The sequence below is a fragment of the Diadema setosum genome, chromosome 8 (genome assembly GCF_964275005.1).
Source record: "Diadema setosum chromosome 8, eeDiaSeto1, whole genome shotgun sequence".
NCBI classification, from domain to species: domain Eukaryota; kingdom Metazoa; phylum Echinodermata; class Echinoidea; order Diadematoida; family Diadematidae; genus Diadema; species Diadema setosum.
In genome coordinates, this window is record NC_092692.1 from 5,628,294 (window position 1) to 5,655,046 (window position 26,753).

Sequence of the window (26,753 nt, forward strand, 5' to 3'; positions counted from 1 at the left end):
ATGAAAACAAACACAAAAAACAAAGGGAAAGACAGAGAGGAGAAATATGATACAGGTAAACATGATATTGGCCCATTTACCAGCCTCGTGAGATTGGACCAGACATGACCATGTGACGGATCAATCGCCGAATCAGGCTGCAGTAGCTGCAGCAGGGTATATATTCTGTATTACCAGCAGTACCATTGTCATTCCACCGCCGTCTTGGTCAGCCTCATCTTGACAAGCTTGACAGCTTTGAAGTGTGTCTATCTCGGGTCAGCCTCCTGTCATTTCGGGCATCTCGTGCAGCTTGTTTGGAAGCTCTTGTAGACCAAGGAAATCATGGCGACTCTCAGGTAATCTTACTATCCTTTCATACTTCATCTACTGAATCCTTCCTTTATCATAGATATACAGTGACATATTCCGTGTCAATACATCCACTTCAGGATGTACTGAAATGTTTTATAATTTATTCTCACTTCAATCAAAGAAATGGCAAGTAATCCAAGTGCAGTTTTTAAATGCATGGGCATCAAGTCTTTCCGAGCAAGCGATGTTTCGTGCTCAAAAAAAAAAAAAAAAGTCACTAAAAGTTAACAAAATAATGCATCTTGTCTATTCATACATTTTGCATTCGATGGAAAAGATCAATGCATTCAGAAAATAGATAGTGATATCAGTCACAGATAAGGTAAGGTGAATCATCTAGTGATCAAATACACACACACAAAAAAAAAAAAAACGACTTTACAAGCAGAACTTGATATAACTTGAGGATTTATGTTGCCATTAGCCAGTTATGCCAATTGCAACTGATAAGTTTTCAGGAAACGTTTTACCTCCACCTTCTTTTGTGTCAAACGAGCCAATTTGACTATATATCCTAGAAAGACTGCAAGAAATTTTGGTACCGGTATATTGAAAATAACTTTTGTTGGATCAGTTTGTTTTACCAACGCATAAACTTCAAATGTATTTTATCCTTTTTTTTTAAGTTGAAAAAAAAAACAACTTTTCAGTATTTTGTGTGGCAAACTTTGCTAGTCAGCTGTATGATTTCATTTTTGCTTCTCTTTCTGATGCATATTGTAGCTGGAGCACCAAAGAACAGCTATCCTAAGTCTTACAATGCTATTTGCCCATTTCAAATCAAACATTTTAAATTGTTATCATTACTTTGAGGGACTGGGATCTTCCTCTTCAAATCTCACAGAAACTCATTTTCTTTTACTCTGAACCGAGTCTTCAAAAATTTTCCATGAAGAACCATATGAATAATTTGTGTAACATTAATGTATAAAGTATAATAATGAGGACATTGTCACGCCAAGATGCCCGCATATAATGCAACAATTTGAATGCTTCATCAACTGTTTCCATCGTGTGGTTAGATTGCTACTCAGTATTCTGGTTCGCATGAAGGATACATATAATGTATATCACAGGGAGTAGAATTTCATGGGATAAACCTTTTTCCTCTGTTTAAACTGCAGCAAAGGAGTCGCTAAGAACTTTGCCTACATGACTTGATTTACTATCTCTTCATTTGGTCAAAGTTTGTGACTTGGTTCTATGGACATCAATCACACTGTCAATCATTTCCACTTTCAATTAGTAAGAAATAAGTAAAATCATTAACCAAGATTTAGGCCTACACCTTCAAACCGTTGTTCAAAAACACCATGAATACAGAGAATACAAATAATCTTTGTCACTGCAAAGGCATAGACTTTAACTAGATATGAATGAATATAGAAGCGAGCAACGAAGAAGGGTGAATTTTTCATGTGGTTATTACCCCGTACAATGTACAGGTGTATATTTATTACAGGACTTTATGTGTATAGGGCGATAAAACATTATGGCCAAACGAAACTTCGTACACAGTAAAAAAAAAAAATTAAAAAAAAAAAGCTCTTGGATACTTTCGCACGACTAGTACATTTTTCATGCTCGGCAAGGCTATAAGAGTTTTACATGTTTTTGATTCCGGGGAATCAAGACATCAACAACAACTTGAACCTATATGGCAAAGCAAAAATATAAAAAATCAACTGAGCTGTCAGCCCATGCACACACATTAAGTTTACTCATCCTCATTCAATTAGATTCGAGTCCTCAAGCCCCTGCCTGATGGGATTGGCCCAAACGCTACAAACACCTGCTCACATCCGTTTGTTACCAGTTAACTATACACAGCCCAGTCGCTGTTTTCGCATAGCGTAACAGCGTCTGGTCGGGCTAGTTACCAGTATGCTTCTACTACACTATGGTCACTAGGCATTGCTAGTTATACCCAAAATCAATTCTGTGCACTCCAGCTTGTACTTGGTAAATTACTTGGCTTCTTGCTTGGTTCTATATGGTGGGGGTAGGACCCATGACATGTACCAGCTAGCACACAGTGCCCTGCTCAAGAGTAAGACTGAAAAGTGTCATAATGATACCTTTGGTATGTATACGCTGGACTGCTCTGCATTTAAACCCTGGGCCAAGACAAGTGCGGCTCGATGCGATGGTCGAGGGTATCTAACCCGTTTCCCGACGATGGTACAAACCGGTTGATGATTCACACCTAACCGTTAGACCGATATCTGCGTCTTGTTGTTCATAGGTGATCAAGTCTCTGGCCTTGGCCACCTGGCCAGCCTTGCCCCACCTCGCGCCCGATAGCTCCCGCAGATCCCTGACTAGCTCCTGAGTCGCCTGTGCTGTGCCTGTGGTGCTATGCTGTGTAGTGTGTAGATCTACACCTATAAAAGTCGTTTAGACGTTCACAGCACAGCCTAACAATAATTAATGGCTTCAGTGAATGCTATTTTGGCCCCGCTATTTTTAATGTTGAAAAAACATGAGATCGACGATTGCACGTACAGCAAATCATGGACCTACATGTATGTCCATGAGCAAATCAACAGCAGAAAAGGCGATGGTATCACGATGGCATTCTACTGTCTACAGACTGGGGATCATGGCGAGGGACGGAAAGGGGTGGGAGTGGGGCGGGGCGCGAGCGGGGCGGGTGGTATAGCTGTAGTCTAGATTCTAAACTTTTTTCCTTTTTTTTCGAGACAGACAGTACACACCACTTTATTGGTCCAGTAAATAATGACTTCGATCCATTTACAAAAATAGATAGCTTGATAGATAGATAGATAGGTAGATAGGTAGATATATAGATAGATAGGTAGATAAGTAGATAGATAGATAGATAGATAGATAGATAGATTTGATTTTATTTGATTTGATTTTATTGGTTCCTGCATTTATTATCATTGCTCATGCAGATACATAAACATATATCATATACATAATACATTAATGGTACCATACATATAAATGGATATACATGAACATTAGTTGCTAACAAAATGAGTTTTTTCATTACCTTTAGAATATACAGCAATACATTTCTTCATTGCCTGTACATAAATGTCCAACAGAACAGTGATGCAATGAATAACGCAGAAGGGCTACAGCTTAAAGGTCCAGTGTACCTTTGGGAGCAGTGATTTCAAAAATGTTCAAGATATCACATTTAATACATATGTGCAGGTCTGTTGTATCACAAAACATCCTACCATATAAAATTTTTGCAATAAAGCCTAAAATATGAGGAGATATCAGCATTTTTCTCAATAAACCATAACTGTATACGGTTTAGTCTGGAAGCATTCTTAATATAACTATTGTTCACATTTTGTGTATTTAACAATACTTAACATTGATTATACAGATTCAAATTTTTACAGTGGTTGTTTTTATCCCTAACTCACAGTTTAGAACTATTTTAAAGCACTAATGTTGGGTTTTTGTTTCATCTGCAAATGGTAAATTATGCCTTTAAGCATTGCTTGATTTGCGTGCAGCCCTCGTACATAATACATTATAGGAAAATAGGGGGAGGGATGACTTGCATAGAGATAGAATAGGAGAAAGGAGAGAGGAGAGGTCTGTCTGCTTTCACTATTACACAAAGTTAGAACACCTGGATCACTGAATAGCAAAGCATGGCAAAGTATTTTCTCACCGATGTACAGGTGAACAGTTACAGGTCATGGTCGGTTACATAACATTACGCAATAAATTCAGAACAACGATAATTCCACGAGGGAATTTCATATACAATACAATTGCAATGACATTATAAAATTACTGATATCCAGAGAGCAGCATTGTCTTTACAGTTTTCTTGCAAGAATGCATAGACTTTAAAGTTCGAATTTCTGAAGGAAGAGAGTTCCAAATATCAGGTCCAGTGTGTCTGATAGATTTCAGAACCATCACCGTTTTAGGATTTTGTAGATGAAATTTATCAGATTGCCTTGTGGGATAAGAATGTATATCCTTGTTTAAATGAATTAATGAGAAAAAAGAAGATGGCAACTGACCGTTATACAAACGAGACATAAAAAGTGAATTTTGCAAAAAAATTAATATCATTTACCTTTAGTGTTTTTAATTCTACGAATAAAGGATCTGAATGGTCCCGATAACCAGAATTGGTACATATACGTATAGCTTTCTTTTGCAGAAGCAATATACTGTCAATGTGACTTTTCGCAGTTGCCCAAACAATGTTACAATATGAGATGTTCGATAATATCAAGGAATTATAAAGCATAAATAAAATATTCTTTGGGACATAATACTTAAGCTTACAGACAGACTAGGATCTAAATCATAAATAAATAAATATATATGAGTAAATGAATGAATAGATGAATAAATGAATACATGAGTAAGTGAATAAATAAATAAATAAATAAATACATGAGTAAGTGAATAAATGAATAAATAAATAAATAAATAAATAATAACAAATGCAGATGATTCTCAGATAGAAAGATCCTCAGAATCACGAAAAATGAAAAAAGAAAAGATAGCGCGGGCAGAATAAAGTGGACCAAATATGTTTGTCCAGCCAAAACGGGAATTCAAAGCAGAGTAAATCAAGATTTTTTGTTTATACTGTTACCTGAGGAGTACTGCTAACAAATTGTAGTAAAATTTGTTTTCAAATTATCAGTTCTATCAATTACTGTGAATTTGAAAAAAGTATGAAAATTCCACTTTGCCCCAGACTATTGGGGCAAAGTGGAATACAAAACGCAAGGCATGCGGCGTGCGTGGAAACGCACCAAACTTCATTTTACCCAAAAGCCCATTAGTTAACATGTTCCATCTTGCCCCGTCCATTTTGCCCCAAACCATGTTTAATTTTTCCCAACATGCATCACTGCGACGTCGGCCAGTATTTGCTAGCTCTGATATCACGATTTATGGAAGCTTAAATTACTTTGTATTACTTTATATGGAAATAAAATCATTTTGAACTGAATTGAATTGAATTGAAATCCATGCATCGTTGTTACCATGGTTTTCGAGATACTATTTCAGATAAGCATGATAATTTGGCATAAAATATATAATCATCAATTGGTGGTTTTGAGGTATGCAAAATAGATGTTTTCCCTAAAGACACACATACAATCATTTATTTACACGGCTCTGATATCAAAAGATGGAGCATCCCTAGAGGGATCTTTGTCCATGAGCTTTAGATTCAAGACTGAATATATATAGGTTTAGTGGGGGTGTTTCACTTTGCCCTGTGTTCCTCTTTGCCCCGGGTTCCCCTACATGATTGTGTACTAATCTATAGAGCAGTGTTTGGCGTAGATATTCTAAAGAGAATGGTAAACGCCACTAAACACAAAACAACAACATGCTGTACTTTCTCAGGGCATCACTGTTTGTGCTAGTCTCATTCCCTCTAGAATGAGGCTTCTTTTCATATTTGGTCCCGACGCCACGATGAGTTGTAGGCCCTTCTCATGTTTGTACTGACAAATGTTAAGTGGTGAGGACCCTATAGGCTATGTCAAGGCATGTATCAAGAAGTTACCATAGTAACTTCTTTACCTTTGGAAGTGTGAATAGTCTCCCAATATTGTCAGCTGTCACTGTTGAAGCTACAGCCGCGAGTGCCTATGTGTCTATTACAAGGAGGCCCTGTGATGTAATTAGAAGTCTTGTTAACATAACTATTAATATATATATATATATATATATATATATATATATATATATATATATATATATATATATATATATGTAATCTATCGCTAGACACTAATCGCTTTACCGTATAGACTGCAAGTTGAGTTACGGTCTGTTCAAGTTGAGACTAGCTGAACTTCGTCCCTCCCGACTGACCTGGGAGGGGAGGGGTTTTATGTACATGTTAGTAGTATCCAAATACTAGTAGTCTGTTAACTTCTTATCATGTGGAATACCATCTATTAGGTATTAAACTACCTGATGCTGCTTCACTACCGCACTCCATAAAGCACTAAAGTCTCCGTAGCCAAACGGTAGAGGCGTTGACGTTCCAAGCCAACGACCCGCGTTCAATTCCCGGAGGAATCCAATTTTTCAACTCATGCCTTATCTGTAAAGAAAAAGAAAAAAGAAAAAAAAAGATGAACAGTAAAGTGAACAATAAAAGGTGCTCACCGTTTTCTCTTTCCTCGTATCTCATGTATCATACACACACTGACGCACACACACACATAATAGGCCTATGTAATCACACACACACACACACACACACACACACACACACACACACACACACACACACACACACACACACTATATGTATATATATATATATATGTATTATATATCATATTCATATGTGATATCCATAAGTGTAACAGGTTTGAAGTTTGAAATTTGGATTGCGATAGCTTAATGCAGTCCGGTAGAGAATATTTGGTCAGTTTAACCTTTGTATATTTCATTATATGATATTTCGTTCTATCTTTCTCAGAGACAAACTGCGGAGAGCCATCTCCCTGGAACAGTTCATCGACATGAACGGCAGCCCGTTTGCCGACGGGATCAAACAAACCCGCAACAAGGTCCAAAGGAAGATCGATGATTCTGCAGAGGCCCTGAATAAGCTCAGTCAAGAGATCTGGTCTAACCCGGAACTGGCCTACCAGGAGACCCATGCCCACAAAGTCCTGACAGACTTCTTGGAGGAAGAAGGGTTTGAGGTACGGTGGTAATAATGATAATGATAATGTCATTCTCCGATGTTACTCTCTTTTTCAAATGAGTTTTCTTTTTTTAAAGAAAAGTATATTGTCACATTTTTTTGGCTAAACCATAGTTTTATAATTATTGACAGTGTGACAGAAAGCATTTAATTTCTTTAGGAATGATCCTTGAATAAACATGAGATATGTAACATTTGAATGTTTCGTAAACTTCAAATGAATGTTTATATCATTGATATAATAATCAGTTATTGAGTGGAATCGAATAAAGAAGAAAGCAGTAATCACACCTCATCATTGATTTGCCCTATAGGTAACAAGAGAATATCACCTAAAGACGGCTTTCAAGGCCACATTTGGAGGAAAGGCAGGCATCCATGTCTGTGTGATCTGTGAGTACGATGCCCTCCCTGAAGTCGGGCACGCCTCTGGACACAACCTTATCGCCGAGTGCGGCGTTGCCGTGGGGCTTGGGGTAAAGACCGTCTTGGAGGAGCCAGAAAGTCCATCTGTCGGAAGGGTAACTTTCAATGTATTTGTTTCACCTTCAGTACAGATTGTGTTGTTACATTTTATCATTTATTTATTTAATCATTTATTTATTTATTTATTTATTTATTTATTTATTTATTTATTTATTTATTTATTCATTTATTTATTTATTTATTCATTCATAATTCATTCTATTGGGCAAACAGAATAACATCTGATCCCTGTGTGGATAAAACCACAGACTTGTGCATTGATTCATAATGAATTGTGAGTCCTTATAAGATTTCAAGATTGTTTTCCTGATTCATAGGCCCTGTGTTTATACTAGTGTATGTAATATCCATTTTCATTGTACAAATTGAGCAGAACTACATATAACACCAAAACGTGATTTCCTATCCTTACAAAAATTGACACAGGATTTGTATTTCTCTGTCATGAGATGCATAAAGTTCTGGTTTTCCCCAGGGGTTTGTAGTAGACTTATATTTTTCTTGCTTTTGTGTATGATATTCATCCTATAGTGAATATCAGGCAAAATGAGCCAGTCAAGTGTGCCCTTTGCTTACATTATATATAATTTGTGTCTTTTCTTTGATTCTATATAATGCCGTAACCAGTTTTATGTTAGCTCCGCCCCCCTCCCCCGAGTAAAATATGTGCTTTTAAATTGTATCAAGAACACAGTACAAATTATCTAATGGGACATTAAACACCTGCTTGTTGTCATTACCCATAGCAATTAGTAGGCTCTTTCAACAATTTCAGTTTCTTTTCAACTGCTATGGGTGAATAGTCCAAAACTAAGTGCAGAATGTGTTCATATCTCTATTTTTTCATCATTTAGATATGTTGATTATTTACATTTTAGCTCTCCTGAAAGCATATTTTGATAATATCCATCACTCTGAGGAAAATGTTTAGATTTTGGGGGGTAATATTTTTGGTATTGACATGAAAAATAAAATCAAAGAGGTGATAGCAGTTAAGCGATAAGCCCACTGCAACTTACTCAACAAATCTGGATTACTGTAGACAGAGTTAGATTTCGATTTTTCTGGTAACTGTTCTCTTAAAATATCATAACAAACAGGTGACAATTCTGGGCACGCCAGCCAAGGAGAGCGGAGGTGGCAAAATTGACCTTATCAAAGCCGGAGCCTTTGAAGGGGTCGACATCGCTCTGATGGCTCATCCGTTTCAGAGCAACATGCCCAAACCAATCTGTCTTGCCAGTGAATCGTAAGTTTTCCTTGTGTACAGTGCTCGCTCTATTTCTTTGTAAGCTCTTTTCGAAATCTCCGCTAATTTCCAACTAATCATTTTATGTCATGATTCGGTACAACAAAATGTTGTCTGTTAAGCTTCAAAATTGATTACCGTCATTAATATCAGTGAATGAAGATAGATAGAATGCTCTACATTATTTTATGTACATTACTCATGCCCTGATTCTCAATCAGGACCATTTAAACGTTTACTGATGCTTTTGTGTACCCTGATAACTTCACCTGTAGAGAATTCAGGAGATTTTTTTTTTCACCGCATTTTACTCAACCAATTAAGAATATGTAACAGCCATGGCTGCTTGCTATGCCATTTTATACAACAGTGTCATAAATGTTTTTAGAGCTCGGATAGTTAGTGAATATAAAGTAATTTGGTCAAATATGTCAGTCTTCATACTTGCAGAACGTATAGGCCTAAGGTATACAATGTACATGTTTTGGTATACATACCTCTGAATACAATTTGATGTCATTCAGTTGTTGTTGTTGTTGTTGTTGTTGTTGTTGTTGTTGTTGTTGTTGTTGTTGTTAATTAGTGGATTGATCAGTGGCGTATCTAGGGAAAACGGCGCCCGGGGCAAGCACGAAAATTGCGCCCCTAATTTCTCAAAAAATGTTCAACCCCAACCCCATCCCGGTAGGGACTTTAAACAAAGTCCACATGATGCTTTTTCAAGCACTTAAAAGGGATCTTTTGAGGGTGATTTAGATGTAATGAATTTTGATAGATTTTGGCGAGCGAGCGCAGCGAGCGAGCCGAAAATTTTTGTATTTCAGCTTACAAAACATGGAATTCTTGTCATTTTTTTGCTTACCAAATCTTACAATTCTAATCAAGATATAGTGACGGCCTTATAGATAACGATTTATACCAAAAAATTGAGGACTTTAAAAGATACGCTAAATTAGTGCGCGCGAGTGAGTTGAAATTTGTATATGTCCTCGTCATCATCACGTATTGTTCTTATCTTTTTTTTATATATATATAGATTTTGGCGAGCGAGCGCAGCGAGCGAGCCGAAAATTTTTGTATTTCAGCTTACAAAACATGGAATTCTTGTCATTTTTTGCTTATTAAATCTCACAATTATAGTGACGACCTTATAGATAACGATTTATACCAACAAACTGAGGACTTGGAAAAGTATTCTAAATTAGTACGAGCGAGTGAGCCGAAATTTGTATATATTTCTGCGTCATCATTACGTTTTTTTCTTATCTTATTTTATTTTTTTTTTGCGCCTCCCTCCCCCGTATGTTCGAAGCAGTTGGCGTCCTCTTGTGATCCAATCGGCGATCGCTTCAGAACGAATGAAATTGCAGTCGCTGCTCCGTGTAACATTTTTCCTGCTAAATATAAAATGACATGAGTGAACACAATAGACATTATCATTTTGTCCGCGTCATCGTCACGTTTTGTTCTTATCTTCTTCTCTTTATTTATATACAAATTTTGGCGGGCGAGCGCAGCGAGCGAGCCGAAAAATTTAGTATTTCAGCTTACAAATCATGAAACTCTTTTCATTTTTTTGCCTATTAAATCTTACAATTCTAATCAAGATATAGTGACGGCCTTATAGATAACGATTTATACCAACAAACTGAGGACTTGACAAAATACTCTAAATTAGTACGAGCCAGTGAGCCGAAATTTGTATATTTCCGCGTCATCATTACGTTTTGTTATTATCTTGTTTGATTCGGGTCTTTTTGCACCCCCTTCTCCGTTTGTTCGAAACCGTTGGCGCCTTCTTTTGATCCAATTGGCGATCGCTTCAGAACGAAAGAAATTGCAGCCGCTGCTCCATGAAACATTTTGCCTGCTAAATATAAAATGACATGTGTGAACACAATAGACACTGTCATTTTGTCATCATCACGTTTTGTTCTTACCTTCTTTTTTATGTAAATTTTGGCGAGCGAGCGCAGCGAGCGAGCCGAAAATTTTTGTATTTCAGCTCACAGAACATGGAATTTTTGTGTGAACACAATACATTTTCATTTTCTCCGCGTCATCATGTTTTGTTTTTATCTTGTTTGATTTGGTTTTCTGCCCCCTACCCCCCCCCCTCCCCCCCCCCCCTCCCCCCCCCCCCATCATTCTCCCTCCCCCCCTTCCGGGCGAGTTTTTTTTTTTTTTTTTTGTCCTTCTTCTTCGTTTTTTTTTTTTTTCGTTTTTTGCGCCCCCAAGGAGTGGCGCCCGGGGCACGTGCCCCCCTTGCCCCCCCCCCTAGATACGCCACTGGGATTGATGCAATATCCTTTTTTTCTGTTTCTTCTGATTCTCTTCCCCTCAAGGATGAACGTTCACTTCACTGGACGGGCGGCCCACGCAGCATCTGGACCCTGGATGGGACTGAACGCCCTGGATGCTGCTGTCATGTTCTACAACAGCGTTTCTGTCATGAGACAACAATTCAAACCAGACTGGAGGGTGCATGGTGAGTGTCCTCTCGCCCTTCTGTCTCTCAAACTGCAGGAGTGCTCTCTGTTTTGACACTCCATGACACTCTTTGGAAAATGACGTAAACGTCTATGACAAAATCAAGCTCCTGCCTAAGATCCCCGATTTTGATGACGGCCACAACTAACATCAAAGTATATGTGACAATGAATTTCCAGCTGCTCTAAATTGTCTACACACAAAAAAAAAAAAAGACAAATGAGAGGGAGTAATTAAGTAGCGATGACTGTTTTGTAATAAGAGGGTATGTGTGAATTAATGAAAACAATCATAATTTATTACGTTTCACGATTGTATTAAATGATAGAGGACTATCGAAAAGGGAAATGAAAAAGGAAAATGAGAAACAAAGTGAAACACATATTCTGACTTATTCAGTTTTGTTCTAACTGTGAGAGTACATCTGATTCATTATTTTGATGGTACATCTGATTCATTTGATATGCAATTTCTCCTCAATCAGGGACATTTATCAAGGCAGGGGATGTTTCTAGCAGCATTCCCGAGGAATCTGAGCTACAGCTTTACCTTCAGACAGTTGACAAGGAAGACGCCCCCAAGCTCAAAGAAAAGATAACCCAATGTGCCAAGGGTGCTGCCATATCAACAGGATGCCAAGTAAGATTGTGAAAAAAAAAATTGTTTTTAGTCCTCCTTTCTAAAGATATATGAAATAGTCAACAACGTGAGAATACGAAACATTATCATGTTATATAGAAATCATCGCGTTTTTCTTTTTGTTGTGTACGTGTGTGTGTGTGTGTGTGTGTGTGTCTGTGTGTGTGTGTTTGAGTCTGTGTGTGTAGCCCAGGAAAGTGGTACATTATTCTAAAACAAAATTGTGCGATCATCGATCTGGTGCCAGGTTTTAAAACACTAAAGCATGCCAATTTTATTTTCATTATTTTTTAATCTATTTATCTTATAATTATATTATTATTATTATTTTACGAAAGGAGCTATGCCCTGCAAAGATTCTAATTCAAAATACAGCTATCTTGTATATCATACAGGACTTTATATATCATTGCTTTTCTTTGGACAAAAAGGCAGATATTGAATGACATTACACTAAATTCAATATAAATATATATATATATATATATATATATATATATATATATACATCATATATATAAATATATCAATATAAATAAATAAATATATATATATATATATATATATATATATATATATATATATATATATAATATGCACTATTTTCATCATATTTCAGGTCAAATGTGAATGTGATGGTGAGAATAGCTACTCCAGTCTCCTAACCAACAACACCTTGGCCTCCCTCTACGAGCGACTGGCTGCAAGCCTCGACGTCAGCTGTGTCCCCGGGGAGGTCACATTCTCCACAGACATGGGGGACGTGTCTCGTGTGGTGCCGAGTATTCTCGTCCTCTATAACATCGGAACAAAAGCTCCCAGCCGCTCAAAGGCTTTCCTTGAAGCAGCAGGTACTTAAACTATTTGATTTTTTTTAAATTAAAGTAATAATAATAACAATGCCTTATTTACCCAGGGTAACCTCTTCAGTGTTGCCAATGCTCTACCAGAGGGCCCTGCTATCATCATATTACCCCAGCGTTGCCAAGTATTAGAGGGATAGTACAGTATTGGTGAAGATGAGAATTGGGATTTTAACTTTTTGCAAGATACCAAGGAAACACTTATGAAATGGTACAGAAGGATTCAAAGTTAATTTGATGAAAATTGGGTTTGGAATGACTGAAACATCCAAAAATACAGTAAAACAAAGCGATCGTAATAAAGTGTGGGTCCCACACTTTACTAGAATTGCTTTGTTTTGGACATCTCATCCATTTCAAAACCAATTTTCATCAGATAAACGTTGAATTCCTCAAGGAATTACATGCTCTTTCATATTTCATAAGAGGCTTATTATCTCAACATAAAATGTTAGAAACATGAAATTAGGTCTTAACCAAAACTATACAATCCCTTACACCTGGGTCGAGAGGGACATACACTTTGCAGTGGGTAAAAACATCTTGTCCAAGGACGTAAGCATTGGGCGGGATTCGAACTCGGGTCCTCCGATAGGGAGTCGGGAGTCTTATCCATTATGCCACAGCTGTGCACCCCCCCCCCCCTTTATGCAAAATCATTGCATCTAAAACTTTACTATTTTTTTCATTCCCCAACAAAGTAAGGGAAAAGTATGAAAAGGGATAGTAAGAGAAGAATGCGCTTCTGTGACCAGTTTGTATTCATACTGATATTTGTTATTCGCATAGGTCGTGATACTGCAGTTACCATAGTAATAGGTGCAATAATGGTGATTATTGTGATAACTGCAAACTAGGCCCTTGGTTGAGAGAGAGAGAGAGAGAGAGAGAGAGAGAGAGAGAGAGAGAGATGCTCGTCATCGCTCTATGTTGAAATTGAAGTCCGGTCTCTGTATTTGTATATCTTTCTCTATCATACCCCTATCAATTCTTGCATATTACGAGTAGTTGTGGTAAAAGTGTCAATAGAAACGGAAACGTTACTATCATTATTAGTTTTCATGCATGTGGCATACATCCATACATCCACCACTCGGAGACAGTATCTCTGAGTAATGGGTGTGTTTAGATAGAAAACAAACAGAAAAAGAGGAGCGACCATGTTACTCTTGGTATACACTCAGATGATGTTGCTATATTATTATAGCAACATCATAGTACACACAAAAATGATGTGCTATAGCGAAATCATGGTATACAGTCAATTGATGTTGCTGTAGCAACATCATCACAGTGTATACCAAGAGTAACATGTTCGTTCCTTGTTTCTAAAACAGAAGCAAGCTTTACAACAACAACAACAACAACAATAACAACCACAACGACAACAAGAACGACATATTATGATTCCTGAATGAGCATAACTGTCATGATCAGTAACATCTACTGAATGAATACTTCTATGTCTCAGGTGCGCCAGAGGCACAGGCGCCGACTCTCCAGCAGGCAAAGGCCCTGGCCATCACAGCTCTGGACTTGATGCAGCCCAACGGTAACACCATCGTGGAGAGAATCAAGAGGGAATTCAACGACCACGTCGGAGAGAAGAAGAAGATAGACAAGATACAGGAGTGAAGAGAATATATCATTTTTTTATATAAACAAACATGAATGTGCATACTTATGTGTGCGTTATCCGATGATGTACACATTCTACCTGTAAGTACTATATTAAAAAATATATGTTTTATCAGAGGATCTCTCATAAGATGATTATGGAAAGACAAGTGGCCCACGATGTTGATATGTGAATATGACTGTATCATTCTGTATAAATTATTGTATAATATTAATGTTATATACAGTGTAACATAGTTGATTGTTTTGCACCTGCAAATAATTTGACGTTCTACTATGTTGGACTTACTTATATATATACAATGGAGTTTGCTTGTACTTTGTACGCTTGAAGTGCAAATTTCATGCCATTTCAAGTCATCTTTAGTGTTTAGTGTGTAGAGTCAAACGAGTTGAATAAAAAGGGAGAGATTTCATAAAACATCAGTCCTGACGGAATACAGTTACGGAATTTAAACATTTTATTAATTATGCTCACAAAACAGTGGTATATGAGACAAAGTCGTATCATTCACATGAAGTTATTATCTTCTTGTAATAACCTTCCTAGAATGACATGTCAATAGAAAATTGGATGTAAAGCTGCTATTATTATCGACCAATAATAAGTCTTCCACGACGCACGTATCTTTATGTAGTTACCATTGGGGGAGATGTGACTTGATAGCATCGTTACTTCGTTTTATAATCTGCATGCCTATATGAATAGTTGCATCCTAATTCTCTTTTCAGTAAAAGTTGTGAAATTCAAATTCCTTACTTCTTTTTGATAAGTCGTGTCCAAGTTTGATAAAACTTCTACCATTCTATTCGTTGGCCATGGTCATATTCAGTCATTTTGTTATTTCAGTTACCATATTCATATGATACGTCATGATAGAATTGTGTACACTCATGCTAAGGTACAGTTAAACAATTTTATATCATGATTATCGTGCCAGTATTTGTTTTTCAATTTGTGTGTTTATAGATATTAGATGCATTAGTCATTGATTATTTTTGTATATTGCGCATGTGTATATTATGAAAAAAGGTGATCAGCAGTGAGAATAATTGGTGCATATGAAGCACATTCATAGTGATTCTTTGTTGATATGCAATATATTTACTCAATTGAATCAGCATTTTTATTTGTTATTGTGATTTTCTTTATGTGGTCGATTAAGAAGGCAAAGAATGGTCGTAAGCAAGTGACTACATAACTGGTAGCTGTCTCAAGTCCCCTTCATCAGAGTTGTTGACAGACTACAAGCCTCTCTATTGCTTCGCAAAATGTACAAATATGATTTTATATCATGACTCTTCTTGTATTAGATATGTGTGTATTATTCGACAAAGTGCGTATCAAATATCACATATTTCTTTGTACATTCTGTTGAACAAAAAGTGAAATAAAGTTTGAATGAATTAATGAACAAGTGTAAAAAATGGCTGTGAGATGTTACAAAAAATTTCAAAGTAACGAATATCCACATAATCATGATAGAGAAACTGTGAAGGCCTATCTAGTAAAGAAATGCCAGGTTTTACTAAATTTCCGAACACATTATATTATTTTCACATTGGTGGGAAAGATTTCATCATTCTTTTAACATTTGAGTGATGTAGTTCTAGAAAGCACACACTCGGTCATGTATACACGCCCTACAGCTAGTTATTATAACTGTCAGTGGATATTTTTATTAAAAAAAAATCCATGCAATGTTCTTGTCAGATCCATTGAATTAAAATTAGATTTTGACTTCATTTTCTTTTGCATTGTCTCATGCAAATTTTTTGGTGATATTACTCTTATGATTAATATAATCATGTTGGGGGCGCTGTGGCATAGTGGATAAGACTCCCGACTCCCGATCGGAGGACCCGAGTTCGAGTCCCGCTCAGCGCTTACGTCCTTGGACAAGATGATTTTACCCACAATGTCCCTCTCGACCCAGGTGTATAAATGGGTACCTGGCAACGCTAGGGTAATAATAATGGCAGGGCCCTCTGGTAAAACAGTGGCAACACTGAAGAGGCTACCCTGGGTAAAGAAGGCCTTATTATTATTATTATTAATATACATAATATCTGAAATTATAAAACTATGGTATTTATAACGTAACGTAATACATATAATCCTTATTGATGTGTGTGTGTGTGTGTGAGGGTGTGTGTGTGTGTGTGTGTGTTTGTTTATTCGTTTGATTATTAAAAAATATAGGGGCAATTTCTTTGCTAAGCGGGTTACGGTACACAGGTGAAGGGTCGATGCGTTTAGGGAATGATGTTTCACGGGTGTGAATGGGGTTAGGTGGCTGTATAATACTTATGGCGATAGAGTAATGATTTGTTAGGATGATTAATGAGCAATATGGTTTGGTCTGTTTGTTTGTTTGTCTGTTTTTGGTTAATGCAGCAAGCATACATAAGTGATTATTTTCTTTAGTATAACAAAATCTGGTATTGGGGTAGGGTGATAGATAACAACAAAAAATAAATTCCGTTCGCTTTATCAAATTAGGGTTTATGAGATTCCAGTATACTATGGACAGGCTTCAGTGAAAAATATAATGTATTATTGATTGTGCGTTTTGTGCAATTCGGCAGATATTGGCGAGTTTAATCAAGTCAGTCAAGATGAATTTTAGTACTATAATATTTTTATGCAGATTTTGTATCACTTTTGTTTGCTTTACATGATAAATTTCATTACATCCTTTGATTAAAAAAAAATGTGATTCAGCAGCACAAGCTGGGAGAATATAACTGTTCTGGTTTTCTCTATAATAAACTTCGTTTCATTGTGAACATGAAGCTGATATTCGTAATGAAATTCAAATTATAAAAAAGTCATAAAAATGTGTGTCAGTGGGGGTGGTTGGGTGGGAATATTGGATAGGATTGTCTACATGCTTGTAAAAGAATGGGGATATCAACACAAAACATCGGATAGATAATTGGTTTGACAGAAGCATAAGATTGATGTTTAACAAGAAAAGAGAGGGAAGCAATGTCAAGGGCTTTTTACACTTGTGTTTCTTAACCCCGGACTTTCTCTGACCCAGGACTATCGTTAGTCCCGTACCAATTTTTTCAGCTTTTTACACTCGCCAATTAGTCCCGTACTATCTCTTGTCCGGGGCTAAGGAGAAAACTGACCTTTTTACACTCGTATTTCTTAGCCCCGGACTTTCCAAACCACATGAATATTCATAATTACGCTGTGTACTGTACACGTACACGCATGCACCGGCAGCACTTGATTACCTCGTTTCTGATTGGTCAGTGGGGGTCGGACTTCGTCTCCGTCGCTTAGCCCAGGATTATTTTTTCGTTCTGTTTACACTCACTTTCTTGGCACCGCAATTGCGGTGCTAACCCCTGCTATTTTGCAGGACCAGATAGTACCGTACTATCGGTGGGGCTAGCCCACTTTGGCAAAAACGAGTGTAAACAGAAAGTGGGCTAAGGAAAGTCCCGTACCAACGGTGGGGCTAAGGCCCCCCCCCCCCTTAGCCCCACCGTTGGTCCGGGGCTAAGCAAAATTTTACAAGTGTAAAAAGCCCTTCAGTGACCCCTTATCTAGTTGTACTCTCCAGGGACTCACTGGTTGTGTTACTCCCATTTCACTTTTAGAATTATATATATATATATATACATATATATATATATATATATATATATATATATATATATATATATTATATGTATATATATATATATATATATATATATATATATATATATATATATATCATTCTTGACAAAAATGAGAAGACCCTGTACTTAGGTGACATTATCTAGGCATACATCAATAAGTTACCACAGCAATTCCGTGGTCTACATTAATTAAGATTGTCTTCGGGAGTGTGAATGACTCCCCCAACCAGTCCAAAGAACGTCGATAAAACTAAAGCCGCTGTGACCATAAAAATATGCTAGAATTAGAAGTCTTGTTTACACATTAATAAATTATTTTCCGTAGAAATTATTAAACCTATCGCTTGACACCCATCGCTTTATTCTATCGTTGCCATTCGTGCGGTTGATATGTAAGACAATTATTGTATAACACAAACTGTGATTTTAGTCACGGTCCGAGGAAGTTGAGACTACACATAACTGAACTTCGTTCTTCCAGGGAGGTGAACTGACCTGGGAGAGAAGGTAATCACGTAGAATGATTGCAAACTCTCTCAGACTGAAGAGTGTATTGTAATACAATTCATGGATGCATCTTTCCCTACTTCTCAAAGTAACGAAACATGCATGTCATTCACGTTGTCCCTCTATAAAGATGGATTCACTTATAACTTGTCGCTATCCTAAGCCTCCGTCAAGCTGTGTGGGTAATTATTGTTAACAAGGGCAACTTTTGTGAACAAAGCATGCTTAGAATTTGAATTCTATAGTTGATTGTGCCTCTATAGGCTGTACTTTGTACCTTGCACAATGGTAGGGTCCGTGCTTGCATACACACACACACCAAAGAGGCACAATATCTTAACACATAATGGCAGCTATATAGAAATATCATATCTATATATTATGGAAGCTATAAACGCCAACGAAAGACGCGATCATTCCTAGCCTTCTCGAACCTGCTTCTTGAGAGGGGGAATATAAAATCTCGTCTTCTTGGCTTTAATTCTCAGTTCCTCGAAAAGGAGCGAGAGCTAGTTTTAATGTAGGCCTATCGTATATTCTCAACTGCTCAGGCCCGAGTAAGCAAGACTACGATGATAATTATGTATAATCAGTTTTGCTTTCTCCGAATGAAACAAAACCCCGTGTAACATATTCTACATGGCCAAAATGCTGAACCCTGTTTGACGCTGTACTTGGGACAGGTGACTATCACTGTCAGTCGTTTGAATGTAAGTAAACTTTGTGAATTAAATGAACTTATACATGATAATGATAGCATGCGTTAATAATTTATACAGGGTGTATCTGCGGTATCGTGTAAATGGAAATCGTCAGGTTTCGAGAACAGAAAATTAGTAATAGTAAGAAGAACAGCAAGAATATCAAGGAAGGGAACATGAAGGGGATCTTGTAAAGTGTATTCCAATTTTGTTTATGCACAACATAGAGTAAAAAAAAAAATTCCCTAGCAACGCCAGAACGCTTGTATAATAGTGTATAGTCAGTGGGTTAATTGACATTTTGATACTACTGTGTTAAAGAAACATAATCAGGACCTATGCACATGTCTGCACTGCATGAAGAACACTTGCCCGTGCTTGCAGGGGCTGGGATAAGGGACAATGGCCTGTTGAAACTGAATTTGTACACGAGGCTTCTGTTTCCTCTCTATTTGATTCCAGTACTTCCTGTCCTTTTTGCTGTTGTGTTTTGGAGCTGCCACCTTTTCCTACTCACTTTCAATTGTTTCTTTCTATGCAACATAGAGGTGTACTTTAATAGTCACAGTGCACATTGTACTTTCAAAACTGCTATATGCAAACATAGTTTACGTGTGTATACAGTATAAGTTATATGACATTTCTACAGTTTGAAATTTGGATTGTGATAGCTTCATAGATAACGGCAACGCGTAGCAAAAGAGTGTTCTTGGACATTAGGATGGAAGGGAAACACCTTGTATTATCTATGTGGTTATAATCTCCCTCTTTCTCAGAGAAAACTTTGGGACAGTTCATCGACATGAACGGCAGCCCGTTTTCTGACGGGATCAAACAGATCCGCAACAAGGTCCAAAGAAAGATCGATGATTCTGCCGATGCTCTGAATAAGCTCAGCCAAGAAATCTGGTCTAACCCGGAACTAGCCTACCAGGAGACCCACGCCCACAAAGTCCTGACAAACTTCTTGGAGCAGGAAGGTTTTGAGGTACAGCTAGTGGGATCTAGTTACCCAGTAGATCTCTGAAAAAATACGGTGCTTTACATTTGTATCATGTATTGTAACTGTATAGGAGAATGTAGTAAATGGATGTATTTTGAATCTGCAACTATGGTGCTTTACACTAACCTTGTATCATGTATTGTGACTGTGAGAGAATGTAGTAGATGGATATATTTTGATTCTGCGACCTGTGAATAGATAGACTGTTGAACATACTGTTATGCAACATAATGTTTCTCTTCGGTTACAATGATTTTTCCTCTTGTAAAGTCCTTTTAAAGGCAAGTCTTTTTTAAGAGAGAGAGAAAAGTATGCGTTGTCATATATATATATATATATATATATATATATATATATATATGTGTGTGTGTGTATATATACATATATATATATATATAACTGTATATATATATATATATATATATATATATATATATATATATATAGCATAAGCAAAGAAAAACTTTCTGGTGCCTAATCAGTCATTCTTTGATAAAACATCTGATTTCTCTATCATGAGATATGAAACATGAGAAATGTATCATGAGATATAATAATAGTATGTTTTCAAATGCTGGATGATTGTACTTAAATTTTCATACGTCATCTGTTTCAGACACATTCAAGTGAACATTTATCATTTATGCGATGATTATGTATTGAATTATCTAGAAATTTCTCTGCTTGCCACATCATACTACCTGCCCATAGGTTTGTGTGTGAAATTTGCGCACATTATGATTCATTGGAATAGAAAGGGATTAAAGAATCAACCAAAACGTCCACACAATGATGACAAAATTAATTATCGTATACACACGTGTGGTATATATCAAATTATATACATTTATATTTTATTTACATATCATATTTACACACACACACACACATATATATATATATATATATATATATATATATGTGTGTGTGTGTGTGTGTGTGTGTGTGTGTGTAAGTACATCGGACTATATGATATAATATATATATATATATATATATATATATATACAGTCAAACCTGTCTTAGCGGCCACTTCTCTATAGCGGCCACCTGCTTATAACGGCCACTGAAAAATCCCCCGAACGCAATTGCTGTATTATAGACCCTTTATATAGCGGCCACCTGCCTAACGCGGCCAGCGGCCACTCATTTTGTCTCCCGTGGTGAATATCAACCTGCGTATAGCGGCCACAAAAATTGAGTTGATCCATTAAATCGGCAATGAGTACAATGTCTTTTACGTTCATTGCGTGATTTCTACCGAGTCCTAGCTCAGTCACAATCACACAGACATGATCGACAAAATATTAATGCAGCTCTTTGCCACGAAAACCCGTCTTACCACCAACTTGACTAGTATAGATCTAGGCTTCAGTAATGCAGCCCTGAATAGATGCTTAAAGGCAAAGACAACTCCTAATGACAACTTAGACTGTTACCAAAATGCAGATAGTGTTTAAGTCCCTTTGAATAAGGACAACATAGTACTTGTCAGAGTATTGTTTCTATAGTTTACGTAAATTTTACACATCATCAATCCTCCATCGAACTCAGCTCTCGTGAGCCGCGTTCATGCAAACCGGTAGGGATGAACCAGAGCACTTCTCAGGCCCGAAATATTATTTCTTTACATCAAAAGAATAGAAGGAGGCAATGAAAAAAAAAATGAAGTGAATTGTACAACGAAAATCCCCATAATAGCACTGCTGCACATGCAAACTTATATGTTGTTGTTGTTTTTTTTTTTAAAGAACATGCGGTATTTTCGGCTATTCTAAAATGCAAGTAATGGAATTCAAAATGGCCGCCAACCTGTCTATAACGGCCACCTGTCTATAGCGGCCACTTTTGTTGTTTCCCTTGGGTGGTCGCTATAGACAGGTTTGACTGTATATATATATATATATAATTTTCTCCACAAATCACCAAAAAGGAAGCAGAAACAATGGTCATATTATATACCTCGATCGTCATTGATTTGCGCTATGTTGCAGGTAACAAGAGAATATCACCTGAAGACGGCTTTCAAGGCCACATTTGGAGGAAAGGCAGGCATCCATGTCTGTGTGATCTGTGAGTACGATGCTCTCCCTGAAGTCGGGCACGCTTGTGGACACAACCTCATTGCCGAGTGCGGCGTTGCCGTGGGGCTTGGGGTAAAGGCCGTCTTGGAGGAGCCAGAAAATGCATCAATCGGAAGGGTAATTTTCATTTTTTTTTCCACCTGTGGTAAAGTTTCGCGTTGTTACAATCTTTTCAAACAAATCTAATCCAACTATGAAAACCACAATTATACAATTTTTCCAGTAAAAAAAAAGTGTAGAATAAAATAAACGTGCCTTTGTGAATGATGTACGTGATTTACTTCAATAGATATTGAAAATTATAAGTCAACTGCTTATATAGTTTGTGTTTTTCCTTGATCCTGATGCCACGACCAATTCCATATCAGGAAAATAAAAATGTTCTCATAACTTACAAATCTATGCTTTCAAATTGTATCAAGGAACACAGTGTATATCTAATAGGCTCATGGGTTATTTCTCACCTGTCACCTGTTACAATTATTCAGAGTCATTATACCATAGCATTTAGTTGCGATTTTTTTTTGTTTTAATTAAAAATTTCAGGCCCTTATTATGTGATATGACTAAATCATCACAATGAATCTAGAATGTGGAGACTCTTCAACTTTCTCTACAAATCTTAATCTTCTCAATTCTAGTTGTTTTGAAATTATTTCAATCCTATACAATATCCACTCTTTGAGAAATATGCTTAGATTCTTGATATGACAGCTGATTTTCTTTTTCATACTTTATGATACCAAAATCAAAGAGGAGGTTGTTAAGAACATTATAAAGCCAAAGTCATTTACTCAACAAACTTGAATTACTCTTGTGAGCAGAATTAGATTCTGATTTTTCTGGTAACTGTCCTCTAATCTCCAATGAACAGGTGACAATTCTTGGCACACCAGCTGAGGAGAGTGGATGTGGCAAGATCGACCTCATTCAAGCCGGAGCCTTTAAAGGGGTCGACGTCGCTATGATGGCTCATCCATTTCAGACGAACATGCCCAGACCCATCTGTTTAAGCTGTGAACCGTATTAATTTTTTTTTTCTCGTGTTCATGCAAAAATCTAATTTCCACGAAATAGTTTCATGTCCCGGTTGGTGCTAACATCAGAACCGCATTTGTGAAACTTTAGAATAAATGACCTTCACTTTTGCCAGTGTAAAGAGAACGCTCTATACTTCGTCTATAAAGATTTTTTTTAATCAGTTTCATTTCAAAGTTTACTGGTCATGCATGGTGGTATATATTTAATTTTGGTGTACAAAGTATATACATTAATGTGAATATCATTTATGAATTCAGGACGGTTTTCCAACATATTTTGCTCATTATATTTTGTTTTGTAAGATAATATGCAACGGCCATGGCTTCTTGCGATGAAATTGTAAATCAGCCATGTCTAACACTTTTTTTTGTTGAAAGGAAGTTGGGTCTCTGAATTTATTTAACATTTGGTGTAAAGATTAATGTCGAACTCTTAATACAGTATATACTGCATCCTTCTTTGTATGCGTATTTCTAAATTCAATTTATGTCTTTTTACATATTGTATTTCTTTTATTGTATTGATGCAAAATCTCTCTTTTTTTTTTATTGTTTCTCTTCCCCTCAAGGATGAACGTTCACTTCACCGGACGGGCAGCCCACGCAGCATCTGGACCCTGGATGGGACTGAACGCCCTGGATGCTGCTGTCATGTTCTACAACAGTGTTTCTGTCATGAGACAACAATTCAAACCAGACTGGAGGGTGCATGGTGAGTATATATCTTCTCGCCCTCCTGTCTCTCTTTCTTCACATCGCCCTTCTTCCTTACTTTTGATAGGCTTCAAATAATATTTGCTTCGATATCCATTAACTTTACTGTAACATTCGTCTGAATAAGTGATTTCAAGCTTCTTCCAGAGCTTGATTCTCTGTCAATTCCTTTCTTTCTTGCTGATACAACTATGGCAGCAATTCCATTTTGTGTAGTTTCATTCTGTTATGGTCTTCTTCAGGAACATAGCTATTAGATGATCTATTAGCTTTGTGATTGGTCGAGAATGAAAAAATAAAATCTATTGACTTCTAATGTCCAGTTTATTTTGCTTTTAACATGTTGCTTGATCAGTCAAAACTAATAGGCCTACACTCGTACACACCGACTGATTCAAGCAAAGGTACAAAATAATATCTTTGCATTTTTTTTTTTTGGTCAAGTGTTAACAACTAAATGGTTGTCATTACTTTTCCACTTAAATGCAACATATTATAATATACTTCTGGCAGATTAGTATAACACTTACACACCCAGTGTATAAATAGCTCTAAGATAATTCAGAGGTCCTTTGTTGACAAAAAAAAAATCATCTGGTATCGATAAAGACACGTATACATATATAATACTTGTGATAAAATCCCAGAAATGGAAGCTATCTAGCGAGGAAAAGGGAAACTTTATGAAACAAATTTTCCTATATACATTCATTTTTGTGTTGACTGGGAGTATATTATACCTGGTTCATTTGATATTCATTTCATCCTCCATTAATAGGAACATTTATCAAAGCAGGGGATGTTGCTAGCATCATTCCTGAGGAGTCAGAGCTAAAGCTCTACCTTCGGACGGTTGATAAGGAGGACTCACCCATTCTTAGAGAGAAGATAACCCAATGTGCCAAGGGTGCTGCCATATCAACAGGATGCCAAGTAAGATTGTGAAAAATGATACCAGGAAATATTGCATGAGGTTTTATACATAGGGCAAATATTGGCTAAGTCAAAGATTAGATAGTTCAATGTTAGCCCTCACAAGTGCAAAATTTCCCCTCTGCACTTCTATGACATAAAGTCATCCACACGTAGTATAATTATCATTATTTATAATCATTATCTAAAAAAGGTATAAACTGTAAAAAGTAGTTACTTGTACTCGAACTTCAAGTAGACTTTGATTCTGCAGTAAAAAAAAAAGTGGTGCCTCGCACTGAAAGCAAGAGTTTGAACACCTATAATTAACACACTTTCTTCTTCTTTTTCTTTGACAAAGGAATCTTTGCCCTGTCAAAGATTCAAATTCCACATAGCAGAGTTATCTTGAATATCACACAAGAATTTGCATCACTGCTTCTCTTTGAGGAAAAAGGCAAAGACTGCATGGCATTGCCTTAAAGACTGCTTATGAGATATTCCGTGTTATTTTCATCATTTTTCAACGATCGATCTATAAGATCGAGTGTGACTTTGAAGGGGAGAGGAGCTACGCCAGTCTCATCACCAACAACACCCTGGCCTCCCTCTACGAGCGACTGGCTGCAAGTCTCGACGTCAGCTGTGTCCCCGGGGAGGTCACATTCTCCACAGACATGGGGGACGTATCTCGTGTGGTGCCAAGCATTCATGTCCTTTATAACATCGGAACAAAAGAAGCCAACCACTCAAGGGTTTTCAATGAAGCAGCAGGTATAAGTAAACTATTGTTTTTAATCATAACATCGGCATGATCGGGGACTTTTTTCCTCCAGCAAAAAAAAAAAAAAAAAAAAGCCAGAAAAAAGCCAGAAAAGAATGTGCTTCTGTGACCTGTTTCATGCTGAAATTTGGTGAGTGTATGTCGTGGAGATTGCAATTTCCACAATAATAACTGAAATAATCATGCCTGATTATTTGTTGCTCGACAGATACCATACCTGCTACAAATTGTGATTTGCAACACCTGCAAACAGGCCCCGGGCTGTATGAAAGAAAGAGGTGCTGATCATCGCTCTCTGTTGAAATTGAGGTCCAATATCAATAATATGTCTCTTGTATCCATATCGCATTTATACTATTGCTACTAATTATACTACTACTTCTAGTTTTCATGCGATGGCTGAGGTGTACATTCACCTCTTTGAGACAGTGTCACTATAGTCTGGGTAATAACACAGTGGTTTCTATAAAACAACGTCCATGAACAGGGCTGTCCATGAACTATAATAGACTTATATAGACACAAGAAAGTGGCAAGCTTGTAACTGATGGTATAAACAATCTGATATTGTTGCTAGTTGAAATACAAGAGGAAGATTAAGGCAGCTTCAAGATTCCTGAAATGAGCATTGGTAACCGCCATTGATCATCGGCATCTTTTGCATCACTATCTCAGGTGCACGAGAGGCACAGGCACCAACTCTCCAGCAGGCAAAGGCTCTGGCCCTCACAGCTCTGGACTTGATGCAGCCCAATGGCAACACCATCATGGAGAGAATAAAAAGGGAATTCAACGACCAAGTCGGAGAGAAGAAGTGATAAGGATATTCAGCTCAACTAGTTTAATGACACGACAAAGTTCTCCTGCACCCAAGCTGTTAGGATAGTCTCGATCCCCGTCCTGCGAAGAATTTCACACTGTTATTCTCACTTGCAGAATGATATAAG

At 37.1% G+C, this 26,753-nt stretch overlaps 2 protein-coding genes across 2 annotated transcripts; both read left to right on the forward strand.

Annotated features, from left to right (window-relative positions):
* Positions 1-23: 23 nt before the first annotated feature.
* LOC140231739 (xaa-Arg dipeptidase-like) lies at positions 24-14,416 on the forward strand. The gene is made up of 8 exons (XM_072311890.1): positions 24-338; positions 6,824-7,052; positions 7,369-7,575; positions 8,641-8,789; positions 11,135-11,277; positions 11,764-11,918; positions 12,538-12,769; positions 14,253-14,416. The coding sequence occupies exons 1-8, from the start codon at positions 325-327 to the stop codon at positions 14,414-14,416; spliced, it is 1,293 nt and encodes a 430-aa protein (XP_072167991.1). The 5' UTR covers positions 24-324.
* A 5,655-nt stretch (positions 14,417-20,071) lies between these two features.
* LOC140231740 (xaa-Arg dipeptidase-like) lies at positions 20,072-26,624 on the forward strand. The gene is made up of 7 exons (XM_072311891.1): positions 20,072-20,257; positions 22,267-22,473; positions 23,231-23,379; positions 23,966-24,108; positions 24,889-25,043; positions 25,565-25,796; positions 26,482-26,624. Exons 1-7 carry the CDS (start codon positions 20,072-20,074, stop codon positions 26,622-26,624), a joined length of 1,215 nt encoding a protein of 404 aa, XP_072167992.1.
* Positions 26,625-26,753: the final 129 nt, after the last annotated feature.